At 35.4% G+C, this 18,441-nt stretch overlaps 1 protein-coding gene across 1 annotated transcript in view; it reads left to right on the plus strand.

Moving 5' to 3' along the window:
* Positions 1 to 18,441, plus strand: part of FBXL17 (F-box and leucine rich repeat protein 17) — a 487,979-nt gene that overhangs the window by 6,375 nt on the left and 463,163 nt on the right. The window contains exons 2-3 of the mRNA XM_007452559.1: positions 5,226 to 5,348; positions 9,305 to 9,562. Of these exons, the coding sequence (XP_007452621.1) occupies positions 5,226 to 5,348; positions 9,305 to 9,562 (381 nt within the window). The remainder of the gene's footprint in view (positions 1 to 5,225; positions 5,349 to 9,304; positions 9,563 to 18,441) is intronic.

The raw sequence follows: 18,441 nt of genomic DNA on the forward strand, positions 1-18,441 counted from the left end.
TTACTTTCAAGCTTTTGGCAAGCAATATAAGTAGAATATTTAAGAAAGAGGCAAGATATGGTGTACATAGGGAAAAAATTGAAAAGGCCAAAAAAGTTAAACTGACATAGAGAAGATAGTCAATATAAAATAGCTACACAGATTTACTTCTTATATTTCTGTAACTTGCATACAGTCTGCATGCTCATAAGCCTTAACTCCTTTTTGTAGTAATATCTGATAGCAGATAAGATCTCTTCATCAAGAAATGAAATGGCCAAATGTAGGTGTTGGCATGGTTGATTTTTAAGTACTGTAAAGGTCTGTGGGATATGTATGACCAAATGTTAAGCAATGATACGTTCTCTGGAAGTTTTTTTAGTCTGAAGTATCTTCTGATACCTTATATCAATGCCTCAGTCAAAAATAGAATCTTCAAGTTTTAGAAATATTTGGATATTGGCCTGGTAGTGATTAGTTCAGATTATATCAGTAATATGGCTTGTACATTTTCTGGTAATTAATAGCTTAGTTGCATTGTCCAGATCTGCCAGTAAAGATCAAGAATATTAAGCATGTTTTCAACCCAGGTCCTGACTAGAAGTCATTGTTGTTTCCCAGTATCCATTTGCCTTACATTCTTTTTAGTAACAGTACCCATCGTGTTCTAGTTAGACACATGATTACCCAACTAGAGACTTTCTTAGCCTCTCATATAGGGGTGGCTATGTGACTAAATATTGGATAATAGGATGTGAGTGGAAGCAATGTATATGACTTCCAGATCACACTATGAAAGGCAGATGCTTGTCCTTTGCTTCCTCTTCCCTTTTCCAGGGCTAGACCACCTGTATTAAAAGAGTAACCCATTTTCAACCCTGTAAATTAGGGCAGTGATGAAAGAGCAACAAGATGTAAGATGATAGATCCCTTGATCTAATACAGCCTTAGAGTACCTACTTGGCTTGGACTTCTGTCACACTCAAGACATTGCTAACAGGCCTGTGTTAAAGTAAGCAATTTCCTGGCTTGATGCAAGTGCCATTTCAGTTTTTTCATTGTCATTTTTTCCTCTTTCTTATTTAGGAAAAATGTTCCAGGCCAGTCCTTTACAGACCTATGTTCTCTTTCTTCAAAGCAACCTTTGAAATGTTCTTTCTCTTGAATCTCAGATGATCCAAAGATAATTCAGAAACACCTTTGACCATATAATCTTGAAACCAGTGAATAAATCTCATGTCTTAGTGTCTCCCACAGAAACCTAGGTACATGTGCACAGATGTTTGTTAAATGAGTTAAGAAAATAGCATGGTGCATAGTAGTTATTTTCTGAGGAGTTAGGATAGGGGTGAGATAGCATTTTAATGGCAGAAAGAAAAGTGGGAATATTTAAACATGTGTTAGTTAATTATTTCTGTTTAACAAATTATGCAGTTTAAAACCACAAACATTTATTATCTCATATTTTCTGTGGGTTAGAATCCCTTTGTGTCTTAGCTGGGTCCTTCTGATCCAAGGTCTCTTATGAGGTTATATTCAGGTGTTTGTTGGGGCTACTCGACTGGGACTTGAGAATTTTCACCCAAGCTTACTTGCATGGTTTTTGGCAGGCCTCAGGTCCTTGCTGGCCGTTGGCCAGATGCTTAAGTTCCTTGCCATGCCATCTGGGCTTCTCCATAGGGCTGATCACATAGAGCAACAGAGTCAAGAACACTCAAAATGGAAGCCACAGTTTTCTTAATCTAATCTCTTCTGCCATACTCTGTTCATTAGAAGTGAGTCAGTAAATCCAGCTTACCCTCAAGAGGAGAGAATTACACAGGTGTAAATACCAGCAGGTGGGGTCATTGAGGGCCATTTTGTAGGTTGCCTACCACAAACCATATGCAAAGATCTGTTAAATATGCATGGGTATTTTAGCTGAGTATTTTGCCTTTTTACTTTTATCCATCTTTGCTGGTACTGGTTTTATCTTTACTCACTTATTAATTTCCTTTCTCCTGAATAAATAAGACCCATCTAGATCTATCTAGATTAGTCAATTTTTTGTTAATGATAACAATGGTCTCACTTTTACAAAGGAGAAAACTAAGGTTCAAAGAAGGTACGATCGAAAGTCAGACATATTTTAAACAAGGTGTTTCTTGGTTCCAGTGACTATGTTCCACGAATCTTCTCTTTGTTAAGGGACAAATTAGCCCTTTAAAGCCATGTAGTCCTTTAACCTTAAACAGATGATCTAGTCTCTCTAAATCTCTCTAAATTCTCTCATCTATAAAATGAGGGGAACAAGCATTAAAAATATCCACCAGAGAGGGACTTCCAGCTTTGGCTGCATGAAGAGTTTGGTGAATTCGCTCCACAAACACAAAATAAATATATATAAATTATATATATTTTTTATTATACATATATATATATATATATATATATATATATATAAAATAACTGGGAAAAACTGCCCCAAACTATTTGGGCTTTGGAGATCGACCAAAAGCACACAACAAAATGAGACGCATTTATTCTTAGGAAAACTACTAGAGCTTCAGGTAAGAATAGTGGAGGTCTACACCACACTTGAATGAGGCCCCTACTGTACCCTCGAACCCCAGTACCTTTGGCAAGAATCAGGAGTTTGGAAAACCAGCAGCTTAGGTATCTTAAGAGGGTAACTTAGTTTGGGGCAATAAGGTAACAACCTGTGTTTGTCAACTAAAAGTGATGAACTTGTTAGGAAAAAAATGGTGAAAACCCACATATTTGCAAGTCTCATGTTGTGGTGCCAGTTGGGATGAGTGGGGGATGAGCTAGGAATTTAACAGGCAGACCTTGGAAAAGAGAGAACCATAAAGGGATAATAAGCTCTTAACATATCCTTGGCTTACTCTGAAACTATGCATATGTGCAGGAGAGACTTGAGAGTATCTAGCAGAAAGCAGGGGCTAAAGCAGACTTGAGTATAAGCCTTGAATATGCTTTTCCCATCCCACGCACAGATTGGAGAGCAGACTTGAGATGTTTGAGCATATCTTTGCCCAAATAACTAGCTGGAAACTAAGCAATTTAGGCACAGGTTGACCTCCCTAGGAAGCCAGGCTAAAAAAAAAATATGAATAAGAATTAAAACTTGAGCAGAGACATTCAGACTTCAGGGGACTCATATCCTACCATTTAAGGCCAGGGAGATTGAAGTTGAAAAAAAATTCTGAAAAGTAAATCAAATTCCAGAGTTGCTACAATATGTTATCTGAAATGTCTGGTTTTGAATGAAAAATTGAGACATGTAAAGTGAGAAAAAAATGGAACCTATACTGAGAGAAAAGAATGCAGTTAATAGAAACTGAGTAGGCACAGATATTAGACTTAGCAGATAAAAAACTTTAAACTGCTATTATAAACATGTTAAAAGAATGGAAGGAAACATGATTTAAATTATAGAAGAATATAACATTGACCCAACAAATGGGAAATCTTAGTATGAAGAAGTGGAAAGTATAAAAAAGTATTCTTTGATGCTGTTGCAAATAGAAGTGGTTTCTTATTTCATTTCTGATTTGTTCATTGCTAGTATACAGAAATATTTGCTTATTAGCTCTAAATTTTTGTATGTATTTTTTTTCTGTATATAAGATCATGATATCTGTGACTATAGAACATTTTAATTCTTCCTTTCTAACCTGGATGCCTTTTATTTCTTTTCCTTACTTAATTGCCCAGGCCAGAATCTCCAATACGATGTTGCATAGGAGTGGAGATGGTAGAAATCTTTTTCTTGTTCCTCATCTCAGGGGAAAACATTCAGTCTTTCACTATTAGGTATAATGATAATCGTGGAACTTTTATAGATGCCATCTATCACATTAAGGAAGTTTCCTTTTATTCCTAGTTTTCTGAGTATTTTTTGTCAAGAAAGCGTATTGGAGTTTGTCAAATGCTTTTTCTGCATTAATTGAGTTGGTTGGGTTTTTTAAACCTTCATTTTATTAATATGGTTAAATGGATTAATATGTTAAATGGATTTATTTTTGCATGTTGAACTATTTTTGCATTCCTGGGAGAGATCCCACTTGGCCATGGTATATGATCCTTTTAATATGCTGCTGGATTCAGTTTGCTAATACAGTTGACCCTTGAACAACATGGATTTGAACTGTGCAGGTTTTCTTACATGCAGATTTCTTTTCAAGAGTAAATACTGTAGTACTACATGATGCTTGGTTGGTTGAATCCATGGGTGAGGAGCCATATATAGGGAGGGCCAACTTTAAGTGATACTTGGGTTTTCGACTGCATTGAGGGTCAGCACCCCAAACCTCTGTGTTGTTCAAGGGTCAAACATATTTTGTTAGGATGGTTTGCATTTAAATTCATAAGGAATTTTGGTCTATAGTTTTCTTGTGATGTTGGTCTATAGTTTTCTTGTGATGTTTTTGGCTTTGGTATGAGGGTAATGCTAACCTTATAGAATGAATTAGCAAGGGTTCCTTCATGCTCCAATTTTGGGAAGAATTTAAGAAGAATTTGTATTTGTTCTTCTTTAAATATATCACTGTTGAGGCCATCTGGTCCTTGGTCTTTCTTTGTTAGAAGTTTTTAGATTACTGATTTAATATTTCTACTTGTTATAGGTCTATTCAAATTTTCTATTTCTTCTGAGTCAGTTTTTTGTAGTTTTTATGTTTCCAGAAGTTCGTCTGTTTCCTTTAGGTTATGTAATTTGTTGGCATACAGTTGTTCATAATATTCTCTTATAATTCTATTTTTGTAAGGTTGGTAATAATGTCTCTATTTATTTATGATTTTAGTAATTTGAGTGTTTGCTTTTTTTTTCCTCTCTTGGTTGTGTTCTTAGCTTCTCCCATATCATACTTCCTCTAGGGCAGTCCATAACAATGACTCTTTTAATAATGGCCACTTGTACTTAAGATGGTTTTCTGTTTTTACAGTTGATTTTTCATGGCTGGAAAGGCGGCCACCCCTTTGCCTGTTGTGCCCCCTCGCCCTTCACACAACACACTTTCATAGGGAACCTGGTGCTAAACCATTCGTAGATGACCTGCTTCTGGGTCAGGGTGTCTTACATAGCAGAGCAGCTCCCTCACTGCGATCTATTTAAAGTCAGCCCTCGACAGAAAGGATAAATTAAAAAAAAAAAAAAAAAAGGAAATTTTTTCTAACCGAGAAAGACCTTTTCATTGCCTTTAAAATTTTTAGCGCATATTATGTGGTTCCTTTTTTATTCACAGATATTTTCCAATTTATCCCTGGATGAGCGTTGCCTTTCTGCATCATTGGTTTGCAAGTACTGGCGTGACCTTTGTTTAGATTTCCAGTTTTGGAAGCAGCTGGATCTTAGTAGTCGTCAGCAGGTATGGATTCTAATTCTAAAGAAACACTCAGGTTGACCTATTCAAAAAGTATCTTTTTCCTCCTCAGAAATCACTTCTTTCACGCTGTTTTTCAAGATAGTTCAAATGACTGTAATCTATAATTCTGTGCTTTAGTAATTTTTTTTCAAATTCAAGTTGAAGCTAGGTTCCTATGATGAATACATTTTTTAGTTTGGATTGGTAATTTTGGGTTGGTTCTTAATCCTCTTTGTCTTAGTCCTCTTCATCCCCCCCCCCCACCAGTTTTTACTACCTTTAAAAAGAGTTATTAAACTTTTCATTTTTTGGAGGGGTCATTTTATGAACATTAGTTTAATAGTAGAAAATAAGGCAAACATATATATAGTACTGCTGATGTGCCATGTACATACTGTTCAGTGAGCTTTATATGTATTCATTTGATCAACAATCTTATGAGTTGATACTATCATTATCCCTATTAATTTATTATTACTCTTATACTTTTCATAACAGTATACTTATAATGTTATTTTGTGTGAAGAAATGGAAGCAAAATGGAATAAGATAACTTATTTTGTTTTAATTTTCATTTTGATGAATTTTCTAATCCTCCCCATTGCCCGACTGCCAATATGTTTATATGGTGGCATAAATTAGGAAAGAAGATAGTTAATAGTGCTTATTACAAATAATTTGTTGGACTTGTTAAATTCTTCCCTTAAACTTGGTTTTCAGTGCTTGGCATTGGAAACATAAAAAAGATATCCAATAAGAATAGGATTTTATTAGACTACTAAACCTGCTCTAAATCCTTCCATGATATTGTTAGTGATGTGCTGGTAAATGTTTAACAGCTGGCTTTCAAAAACAAATGAGAAAAGAAAAAGCCCTGATTTGTTATATTTTCCAGTTTTTGTTGTACAAATATTTTCACCATGACCCATTTCAAGCTACCAATGTGAGTCACTGAATGTAGTGATATGACTGACTTCAAAAGTGGTATATACTATAGACTTTTGTTATTTGGTAAAAGCCAACTCCAACACACCACTGGTAGCATTTGTGTGTGTTTATAAACACATATACTTTAAACAAAATAAGCAAGTTCCTGAGCATTTGTGTATGAGTTTTCTTTTTGTTTTACTGCCTCATTGGTAAGAGGTTAAGACAGTTATAGACTTAGTCATTTACCTGTCCAGGTTCATGAAATTTGTGTCCAGGGGGAATGGTGAATATTTAGTTAGTTGTGGCTGGTACAGTGGAGAGAGGTAACGTGAAGTAATCCATTGGCTCTTTACTTCATTAGTCTTGGTTGTCTGAGCTATTTGTTACAAACTCAGACTAAGAAGAGCTTTTCCCCTCTCCTGGTAGTTAGCTCTGGAGGTGAAAAAAGAAAAAAAAACAGAGAGGTATGCTGTTTCCAACAAGCATAAACAAAGGTATTTTCAACCTTGGCTCTTACTCCTTGTATCCCTTAACACTCCAATTCTTTCCTTTTTCCTTTCTTTTTTTTTTTTTTAAATAAATTTATATATTTATTTATTTTTGGCTGTGTTGGGTCTTTGTTGCTGTGTGTGGGCTTTCTCTAGTTGTGGTGGCCGGGGGCTACTCTTCATTGTGGTGCATGGGCTTCTCGTTGTTGCAGTGGCTTCTCTTGTTGCGGAGCACGGGCTCTAGGTGCGCGGGCTTCAGTAGTGGCACGCGGGCTCAGTAGTTGTGGCTCGTGGGCTCTAGAGTGCGGGCTCAGTAGTTGTGGCTCGTGGGCTCTAGAGTGCAGGCTCAGTAGTTGTGGTGCACGGGCTTAGTTGCTCTGTGGCATGTGGGATCTTCCCAGACCAGGGCTCAAACCTGTGTCCCCTGCATTGATGGGCGGATACTTAACCACTGTGCCACCAGGGAAGCCCTTCTTTTTCCTTTCTAAATTTCATCATGTGCATTTTCTCTCATTATTATTTTTACACAAAAGACTTGAATGATGTTAACTCTGTTTTCTTTTTTTGGAAATGTGATTGGGCAGGGAATGTGTAGAGGTTGGTTTTTAAAATTTGTTTAAAGAATTGAGATGGCCGTATGAATTTTTCAGCAGATGAATTTTAAGGTTACTTACATGTAGCTTTGAGTCTTCTGAGAAAAACTTTTTTTTTTTTTTTTTTTTTTTGCGGTACACGGGCCGCTCACTGTTGTGGCCTCTCCCGCTGCGGAGCACAGGCTCCGGACGCGCAGGCTCAGCAGCCATGGCTCATGGACCCAGCCGCTCCACGGCATGTGGGATCTTCCCGGAATGGGGCACAAACCCGTGTCCCCTGCATTGGCAGGCGGACTCTCAACCACTGCGCCACCAGGGAAGCCCGAGAAAAACTTTTTTTTTAATGGGCTTTTCTATGAAGTCTTCAGTGTGCTGAAACCCAAAATGATATATTGTCTAAGCTATGGATTTAGTTATATGTAATGTATTCTGATAAAAGTAGTAAAACAATTGAAATGTATATACTTTGGTAGGTATCATCTCATAATAAGTGTGAAAAGTCAAGAGTCATACATCATGATGGCTGATATATACTATTTGTTGGGTTAAAAACAGAACCAACTCCAAATCTCAATACAGTTTTGTTTGTGGGGAGTTTTTGGTGAGTTTGAAAGTTTAAAGTATGTTTTCCTAATAAGGATAGAGTTTTAGGCGTTTAATGAAAACTAACACATACATTATCACTTGGTGTTTTCTGACACCAAATATGTGTTTTTTTCCATTCTGACAACAAATTCTCTGACACCAAATGCGTGTCCAACAATTCAGTTCAATTATGACACTACCTCCTGGAGTTAGTGCAGACCTCACAGGTTAAGGGCTCAGTCCCATAAGACTGTCTCCACTTCATATGCCAGTCACAAGTCCTAGGAGCCACCTATACTTTTGACTGACCAGCTGTAAATTTGGAAGTTCCCCCAACCCCTTCCTTAGGTGTGATAATTTGCTAGAATGATCACAACTCAGGAAAATACTATGTTCACTGATTTATTATAGGGGATGTAAACCAGGACCAGCCAAATGGAAAATATGCATAGGGCAAGGTATGGGGGGAGAGAGTTTGGAGCTTCTATATTGTTTACATCCACATCGACCTCCCAGCACTTTGATGTATTCACCAACCCAGAAGCCCTTCAAATCTCAGTGTTCAAGAGTTTTTATAGGGCTTCCCTGGTGGCGCAGTGGTTGAGAATCTGCCTGCCAATGCAGACAACACAGGTTCGAGCCCTGGTCTGGGAAAATCCCACATGCCATGGAGCAACTGGGCCCGTGAGCCACAATTACTGAGCCTGCGCGTCTGGAGCCTGTGCTCCGCAACAACAGAGGCCGCGATAGTGAGAGGCCTGCGCACCGCGATGAAGAGTGACCCCCACTTGCCACAACTAGAGAAAGCCCATGCACAGAAATGAAGACCCAACACAGCCATAAATAAATAAATAAATACATTGTGTATTATTTAAAAAAAAAAAAAAAAAAAAAAAAAAAAGAGTTTTTATAATCCAGTCTCCAGCTCCCCTTCCCTCCTAGGAAACCGGAGGATGGGGCTGAAAGTTTCCACCTTCTAATCACATGGTGTTTGGTCTTTCTGGTGACCAGCCCCCATCCTGAAGCTATCTAGGGGCCCCAACTTAAGTCATTTCATTAGTATAAACTCAGGCATGGTAAAAGGGGCTTGTTAAAAATAACAAAAGACATTCCTATCACTCAGGAAATTCCTAGAACTTTAGGAGCTCTGTTTCAGGAACTGGAGACAAAGACCAAATATATTTTTTTATTATACCACAGTTCTTATTATGCTTTAATATTAAGTAAGAAGGTTTTCTTTTGATTGTGGTTTTCATGCTATAATCTAATTATTATTTATTGGGGAGAATTTAATAAAAGAATAGAATGTAAGTTTCTACTTTCAGCAGATTTTTAAATTTATTGCTTTTCTTCTCTCTCATAGGTCACTGATGAATTATTGGAAAAAATTGCATCAAGAAGTCAAAATATAATTGAAATCAACATTTCTGATTGTCGCAGTATGTCTGATACTGGCGTGTGTGTTCTAGCATTTAAATGTCCTGGACTTCTTAGGTATACAGCCTACAGGTGTAAACAGCTTTCTGACACCTCTATTATTGCGGTTGCTTCTCATTGTCCTTTACTTCAGAAAGTTCATGTAGGCAACCAGGACAAACTTACTGATGAAGGACTCAAACAGGTAAATTTTAGCATCTATAAAATGGTTTTACTTGTATTAACTCAACATGTTTTCTTGCAGCAACACTTTGAAAGATTGCTATGTTGTAGCAACATACATAGCAACATACATATTGTAATGTTCAGAGACTAAAATAAGTCATCCTTTTTATGTATCTATGAATATTTGGGTTAGTGAACTAGAGTGCCATGGCTGTAATTGATAAATTAACTTTTTTGTGTTTTTTAATAAGTGCCTGATCTTCTTTGACCAGCCATTTTATTAATTTATTCCTTTGTTACTTAAATTTTATGCGAAATTTTGCTTTAGGTAACAACAGTATGCAGTTTGGGTCAGCATGAGGTTTTAAAAATTAACTTTTAATTCCTCTTTTATGTTACTAGATGACATGCTTACATGTTTTAAAATATCTTTTAAATGGAAGTCCAAGTTAAGGAGTATAAAATGAAGAAAAAGATGGTAATTACCTATATTAGGTGCAGTAATTGGATTAAATATAGTATCATGTGTATTTTCTGGTTGATTTACTTTCTTTGGAAATGGTATTTAAGGTTTCTTGTCTCAGAGTGGATATTGAATGGATTCTATGTGCCAGTCCCTGAATTTGTGAATATTTTGAATATTTAGTAATGTTCCCTCTATTGTACTAGGCACTTTTTGTAGTTTTAATTTAACCTTTGAAATAACTTTGTGGAAATAGTTGATTTAAACTCATTTTGTAAAGGGAGAGATTAAGGCTTAGAGAGATTAAGAAACTTGCCTAATGTGTAGTAGACAGTGGACCTGGGATTTGAAGCTTGGATTCTCCAAAGCCCTACTGCCCTACAGTCTTTCCATTTTTCCATGCCAATAGACTGTACTCTTCTAGACCTTGAATAAAGGAGCCTGTTCCATGAGGGCAGAGGCTATGCACATTTACTACTCTACCCACAGTGCCCTTGGCAAACATTTGTTGAAAGAAAGAATTAATAATTCCACTCAAGAACTTTGTCAGAACTATTTTTTAAGTTTAGAATTGAGATGTAGTCCTAATAGTTCCCAGGAAAAGCAGAGTATCAGTAAAGTCCTAGACTTAAGTCTGATCTGAGACGAAGTCAGAAATAATATGAAGATCCCTAAATTTATTTATTTATTTAAATATTTATTTATTTGGCTGTGCCGGGTCTTAATTGCAGCACGTGGGATCTTCATTGCCACATGTGAGATCTTTGTTGCGGCATGCAGGATCTTTTTAGTTGCAGCATGCAGGATCTTTTTAATTGCAGCATGTGGGATCTTTTAGTTGTGGCATGCAGGCTCTTAGTTGCAGCATGTGGGATCTAGTTCCCTGACCAGGGATTGAACCCAGGCCCCCTGCATTGGGAGCACGGAGTCTTAACCACTGGACCATGAGGGAATTCCCTGAAGATCCCTAAATTTAAACACTGCATATGAATTTACTGAAAGCTCAATATTAGAAGAAATTTGGAAAGACAATCCTAAATAGTACTAGGTGTGTCAATACAATTTATGTGTTAAGAATCCTGCAATTTATAAGGGAGCCTATTTTGTCTGCACAGGCTAATTGTGCGACAACAGTCTTACCTGTTGTAATATTTGTCCTGATCTATTTCTGCTATGTACAGGATTATTCACTAGCAAAGCATTTTATGAAGTTCTTAAGTCTGTTCAAACAAATTAATCTTTGAGGTAAATTATGAATTTTATAGACATGGCGTGATTTTTTTTGTGACTTCACAATGAAACATTTTAAAGTCTATGTATTTATTAAGAAATGGATTAAATTTGCTATATATTTAAATCTGATATAACACAAATAGGTACCAGTTGACCAGAGTGCCAAGGGTGTTCCTTGTAAAAATAAGGTCATATTTATGGTTGAAATAGAGGGAAACTAAAAAGTTCTTTAAGGAACAAGACTTAATATGCCAGTTAAATATTATGAATTTATCTAATATTTACAGCTTTGAGACTAATTATGTAAATCTTCCCTAGAATGTGAAGTATTTTGGAACCCATTAATTTATGATAGATTAGATGTTTGCTTCAGATTTTTATGGTTTCTGAATTATAAATTAGTTATATATAAAGTAATAATCTGATAAAAGTATAAAATAAATCTTTTTCATTCTAAGTAATTTTTAAAAGTAATTGCATATGAACCTCATTGCAGTACAATGAGTAATCCTTTCCTATGCTTAAGATGGTGCTGTGGTAGGGTGTGTCCTCTTCTGGCCTCTTTCTTCTGTTGGGATAGTGTTACGGTATAGTAGAAAGAGGATGGCTTTCATATATACACAAAATAGAAGTAAAACTTTTATGAAGTAATATATAGCCTTATGAACAGTGAAATTGATATTTTCTGTTCTGTACTATTATGTTAAATAAATGTTGATCTTGATCCACTCAGTAAATTAATTTCATGACCCAGTGATATTTGATAAGCTCTGAACTGATGTGGACTACATTACACTTTTAGTGAATTAACAACTTAAAAATGTATAATAAAGTTTCAAAAGGCCTAGTATGGAGCTTTCCTGGTATTTTTTTCTTTTTTACTCTTAAACATAGCAATTGATTGAATTGTTGATTCTGTAGATCAAGTTGAAAGGTTTGGAAAGCATGGACAGAGAACTAAAGGAATTCAAGAAAATGATGCATGAACAAAATGAGAATAGCAATAAAGAGCTAGAAAGTATAAAAAGGAATGAAATAGGAATTTTGGTGCTGAAAAGTATAGTTACTGATACAAAAAATTTAGTAGAAGGATTTAGCATCAAATGTGAGCAGGCAGAAGAAAAACTCAGTGAACCTGAATAGGACAAATGAAATGATCATGTCTAAGGAGCAGAAGAAGAAAGAATGAAGGAAAGTGAACAGAGTCTAAGGGACCTGTGGGATACCATAAAGTGAAGGGAGAGTGAAAGAGGCAGAAAGAGTATTTTAAGAAATGATATGGCCCAAACTGTTCAAATTTGGTGAAAGACATGAATCTATACATCCAAGAAACTCAGTGAACTCCAAGCAGGATGAGACCTACATTAAAACACATAATAGTCTAATTTTCAAAAGCCAGAGCCAAAGAGAATCTTGAAAGTAACAGAGAAGTGATTCATAGCATACAAGGGATCCTCAATAGGATTAACAACTGATTTCTCATCAGAAACCATGGAAGCTAGAAAGCAGTTGGCTAACATATTTAAAGTGTTGAAGAAACAATGTCAACCAAGAACTCTGTATCTGGCAAAACTGTTCTCCAGGAATAAAGGTGACATTAAGATATTCCCAGGTAAACAAAAACTGAGGAAGTTCGTTCGTAGACTTGCCTTACAAGAAGTGGTAAAGAGAGTTCTTCAGGCTGAAATAAAAAGACACTAGATAGTAACTGAAAGCCATATGAAGAAAAAAAGAATGCGAGTATAAGTAACCACATAGGTAAATGTAAAAGATAGATTTATTGTATTTTTGGTTTTTAACTATTTTTTTCTATATGATTTAAAAGGCACATGTATAGAACAGTATTTATAAATCTTTGTTAATGGGCACATAATGTATCATCTGTGGTAATAACCATATAAAGTAGGAGGGATAGAGATGTACAGGAATAGGGTGTATACTATTGAAACCAACATGGTAATATTTAAATAAGGTTATTATATAAGTTTCAGATGTTAATTGTAATCTCCATGATAACCATTAAGAAAATAACTAAAATATATACATGAAAGTAATAAGAGAATCAAATGGTACACTGCATAAAATCTACCAAATACAAAAAGTGCAGTAATGGAGGAGCTGAGGAACAACAATAAAAAAAGTATGAAACATACAGTAAACGAATAGCTAAACGGTGGAAATAAATCATTCTTTATCAGTACTTTAAATATAAATAGATTAAATTCTCTAAAAGGCAAAGATTGGCAGAATGAAAAAAAAATAAATCATGCATATAAAGTCTAAAAGAGACTCATTTCAGATACAGGCACAATGAGGTTGAAAGTAAAAGAATGGGAAAAGATATTCCACTCAAATACTAATAACCAAACAGAGCTAGAGTGGCTATTCAGATGGTCCCCAGCTTGTGATAGTTCAACTTAAAAGTTTTTGACTTTATGATGGTGTGAAAGCCATATGCATTCAGTAGAAACTGTACTTCAGATTTTAAATTTTCATCTTTTCCTAGGCTGGCAGTATGTGGTATGACACTCTCTTATGATGCTGGACAGTAGCAGTGAGCTGCAGCTCCCAGTCAGCCACACAATCATGAGGGTAAACAACTGATACACTTATAACCATTCTGTACCCATACAACTATTCTCTTTTTCAATTTCAGAGAAATTACATAAATACTCAATACTTTATTGTAAAACAGGCTTCATGTTAGATGGTTTTGCTCAACTATAGGCTAATATAAGTGTTCTGAGCCCATTTAAGGTATGCTAGGCTCAGCTATGATGTTCAGTGGGTTAAGTGTATTAATGCATTTTTGACTTACGATATTTTCAATTTACGATGGGTTTATCAGGATGTAAGCCAATTGTAAATTGAGGAAGATCTGTATTATCACCAGAAAAAAAATTAATTTTAAGTGAAAAAAGGTTGCAGGAAACAATGAAGGTCATTATGTATTGATAAAAGTTTCAATTAATCAGGAAGATACAGCAATTATAAACATATATGACTCAAACAACACAGCCCCTAAATATATGAAGCAAAAATGGAAAGACTTGAAGGGAGGAAAAGACAGTTTTACATTAGTAGTTGGAGACTTTAATAATCTACTTTCGGTAATGGAGAGAACAACCAGAAAAGATCAACAAGAAACTAGAGGACTTGAACAATGCTGTATGCCAGTTATACCTAACAGGCATATATGCAGTAGGCTACACTCAACAACAGAAGAGTACACATGGAATATTCTTAAGATTAGATGATATTTTGGACCACAAAACAACTTTTAGTAAGTCTGGCAAGATTGAAACCATGCAAGTATCTTTTTTGACTATAATGACATGAATCTAAGAATCAGTAACATGAAGAAAACTGGAAAATACACAAATATATGGAAGTTAAACAGCATACTCTTGCACAACCAATCGAACATTGAAGAAATCACAAGGGAAATTAGAAAATACCTTGAAATGAATGAAAATGAAGGCGCAGTATAGCAAAAATTATGGCAACAAAAATAATGTTTAGAGAGAAATTTATAGCTGTAAAAGTTTATGTTTACAAAGGAAGAAAAATCTGAAATTAGTAACTTAATTGTACTCCTGGAGGCACTTGAAAAAGAAGAGCAAACTAAATCCAAAGCTAACAGAAGGAAGGAAATAATGATCAGAGCAGAAATAAATGAACTAGAAAACAGGAAAATTATAGATAAAGTCAATGAAACCAAAACTGGTTTCTTTGAAAATACCAACAAAAATGACAAACCTTTAACTATATTGACTAAGAAAAATAGAAGATTCAACTTACTAAATCAGAAATTTAAGAGTAGATATTACCACTAACTTTATAGAAATAAAAAGGATTATACAAGAAAATTATGAACCACTATGTATACCACAAACTGGATCGCCTAGATGGAATGGGTAAATTCCTAGAAACTACAAAAACTGACTCAGGGATAAGTAGAAAATCTGAACAGATTTGTAACAAGTAAGGAGATGGAATCAGTAATAAAAATCCTCCCAACAAAGCAAAGTTAGGAATCAGTTGGGTTCCCTGTTGAATTTGGTTTAACAGATAAAGAAGAATTAATACCAATCCTTCTCAAACTCTTTCAAAATACTTAAAAGAAGGCAACACTTGCTGTTTCCTACAAGGCCAGCATTACCCTGATTCTGAAGCCAAAGACACTATAAGAGAAGACAACTACAGACCAACATCCTTAATGACTATAGATGCAAAAACCCTCAAGAAAACATAGCAAACAGAAGTCAACAATATATTAAAAGGGTTATATATTATGGCCAAGTATGATTTATCCCATGAATGCAAGGGTGACTCAATGTACAAAAATCAGTCAATGTAATACACCACATTACCAGAATGAAGGAAAAGACACCACATAATCATCTTAATTAGCCCAGAAAATGCATTTGGTGAAATCCAACACCTTTTCATGATTAAAAAAACACAAAATAAACTAGGAATAGAAGGGTCTTTCTCAACATAATAAAGGTCAGATGTGACTAAGCTACAACTAATATCACACTCAATGGTGAATAGCTGAAAACATTTCCCCTAAGTTCAGGAACAAAACAAGGATGCCCAACTTTTGCCACTTCAGTTCAAAATTGTATTGGAAGTTCTAGCCAGAGCAATTAGGAAAGACAAAGAAATAAAAAGCTTCCTAATTGGAAAGGAAGACAAAAAACTATCTCTATTTGCAGATAATGTTTTTTATATGGTAAACCCTAAAGAATCCACAAAAATACTGTTTGGCCTAATAAATGAATAATTCCATTTATAATGACATCCATAATAATAAAATATTTAGGAGTAAATTTAGTCAAGCAAATGCAAGACTTATACACTGAAAATGGCAAAACATTTTTGAAAGAAAGAGGACCTAAATAAATGTAAAGTCATCTTGAGCTTGTGAATTGGAAGTCTTAATATTGTTAAGATAATACTACCCAAAGTGGGCTACAGATTTGATGCAATCCCTATTAAAATTCCAATGGTGGTTTTTGCAGAAATGGAAAATCCATCCTAAAATTCATAAGGAATTTTAAGGGACGTAGAAGAGTCACAGCAATCTTGAATCCAAAGAACAAAGTTGGAGGATTCATACTTCTTTATTTTAAAACTTACTACAAAGGTACAGTAAATAAAACCATGTAATATTAGCATAAGTATTGACATATAGACCAATGGAGTAGAATTGGGAGTCCACAAGTAAACCCTCACATCTGTGGTCAGTTGATTTTTTTTTACCACAGTGGCAAGAACATTCACTGGGGGAAGGAACACTCTTCAGGAAATGGTGCTGGGAAAAGTAGATGTCCACATGCAAAAGAGTGAAACTGGACCCTTACCTTATACCATCTACAAAAATTAATTCTGAGTGGATCAAAGAACTAAATTTAAGAGCTAAAACTGTAAAACTCTGAAGAATGTATAGGTACAAATCTTCATGACCTTGGATTTAGTAATGGTTTCTTAAATATGACACCAAAAGAATAGGCAAGAAAAGTATAAAACAGATAAGGTGGACTTGATTAAAATTAAAAACTTTTTTTTCAAATGACATTCTCAAGGGAGTGAACAGACAACCCATAAAATGAGAGAAAATGTGTAGAAATCATATATTTGATAAGGGTTTAATATCCAGAATATATAAAGAACTCTTACCATCCAACAATAACCCCCCCGAACTCAATTGAAAAATTGGCAAAATACTTGAATAGATATTTATCCAAAGGAAAAATACAAATGGCCCTCAAGCACATGAGAAGATGCCCATCATCATTAGACATTAGAGAAATGCAAATGAAAATCATGAGACATCACTTCACACCCACTCCAATGGATATTAATAAAAAAAAAAAGCAAAAACCAGAAAATAAGAAAGTGCAGTATGGAGGTTCCTTAAAAAACTACAAATAGAACTACCATATGACCCAGCAATCCCACTACTGGGCATATACCCTGAGAAAACCATAATTCAAAAAGAGTCATGTACCAAAATGTTTATTGCAGCTCTGTTTACAATAGCCCAGAGATGGAAACAACCTAAGTGTCCATCATCGGATGAATGGATAAAGAAAATGTGGCACATATATACAATGGAATATTACTCAGCCATAAAAAGAAATGACATTGAGCTATTTGTAATGAGGTGGATAGACCTAGAGTCTGTCATACACAGTGAAGTAAGTCAGAAAGAGAAAGACAAATACTGTATGCTAACACATATATATGGAATTTAAGGGGAAAAAAATGTCATGAAGAACCTAGGGGTAAGACAGGAATAAAGACACAGACCTATTAGAGAATGGACTTGAGGATATGGGGAGGGGGAAGGGTAAGCTGTGACAAAGTGAGAGAGAGGCATGGACATATATACACTACCAAACGTAAGGTAGATAGTGGGAAGCAGCCGCATAGCACAGGGAGATCAGCTCGGTGCTTTGTGACCGCCTGGAGTGGTGGGATATGGAGGGGGGGAGGGAGGGAGACTCAAGAGGGAAGAGATGTGGGAACATATGTATATGTATAACTGATTCACTTTGTTATAAAGCAGAAACTAACACACCATTGTAAAGCAATTATACTCCAATAAAGATGTAAAAAAAAAAAAAAGAAAGTGCTTCTTCGGATGTGGAGAAATTTGAATCTTCATACATCGCTAGTGGGAATGTAAATGGTGCACATAATGTGGAAGACAGTTTGGTGGTTCCTCAAAAGATTAAGCGTAGAACTATCATTTGACCCAGCAATTCCACCTAGATGTTTACCCCAAATAATTGAAAACAGTGACTCAGATAGGTACTTGTTCACTTATTTTCATTGTATCATTATTCACAATAGCCAAGGGGTAGAAACAGCACAACTGTCCATTAAAAGATGAATGAATGAATGAAATGTATGTCATGCAATGAAATATTATTCAGCCTTATAATGGAGTGAAACACTGTACATGTTACCACATGAATGAACTTCGTAAACATATGCAAAGTTAAATAGGCCAGACACAAAGAACAAATATTGTAAGATTCTACTTATATAAATTACCTAGCATAGGCAAATTCACAGAAACAGAATGTAGGTAGAGGGCTTCAGGGGCTAGGGGAAGTAGGAAATGGGTACTTGTTGCTTAATGGGTAGGGAGTTTCTATTTGGGGTGATGAAAAAGTTTTGGAAAGAGT

Source organism: Lipotes vexillifer, unplaced genomic scaffold (genome assembly GCF_000442215.2).
Source record: "Lipotes vexillifer unplaced genomic scaffold, Lipotes_vexillifer_v1.1 scaffold1028, whole genome shotgun sequence".
In the NCBI taxonomy this organism is placed as follows: domain Eukaryota; kingdom Metazoa; phylum Chordata; class Mammalia; order Artiodactyla; family Lipotidae; genus Lipotes; species Lipotes vexillifer.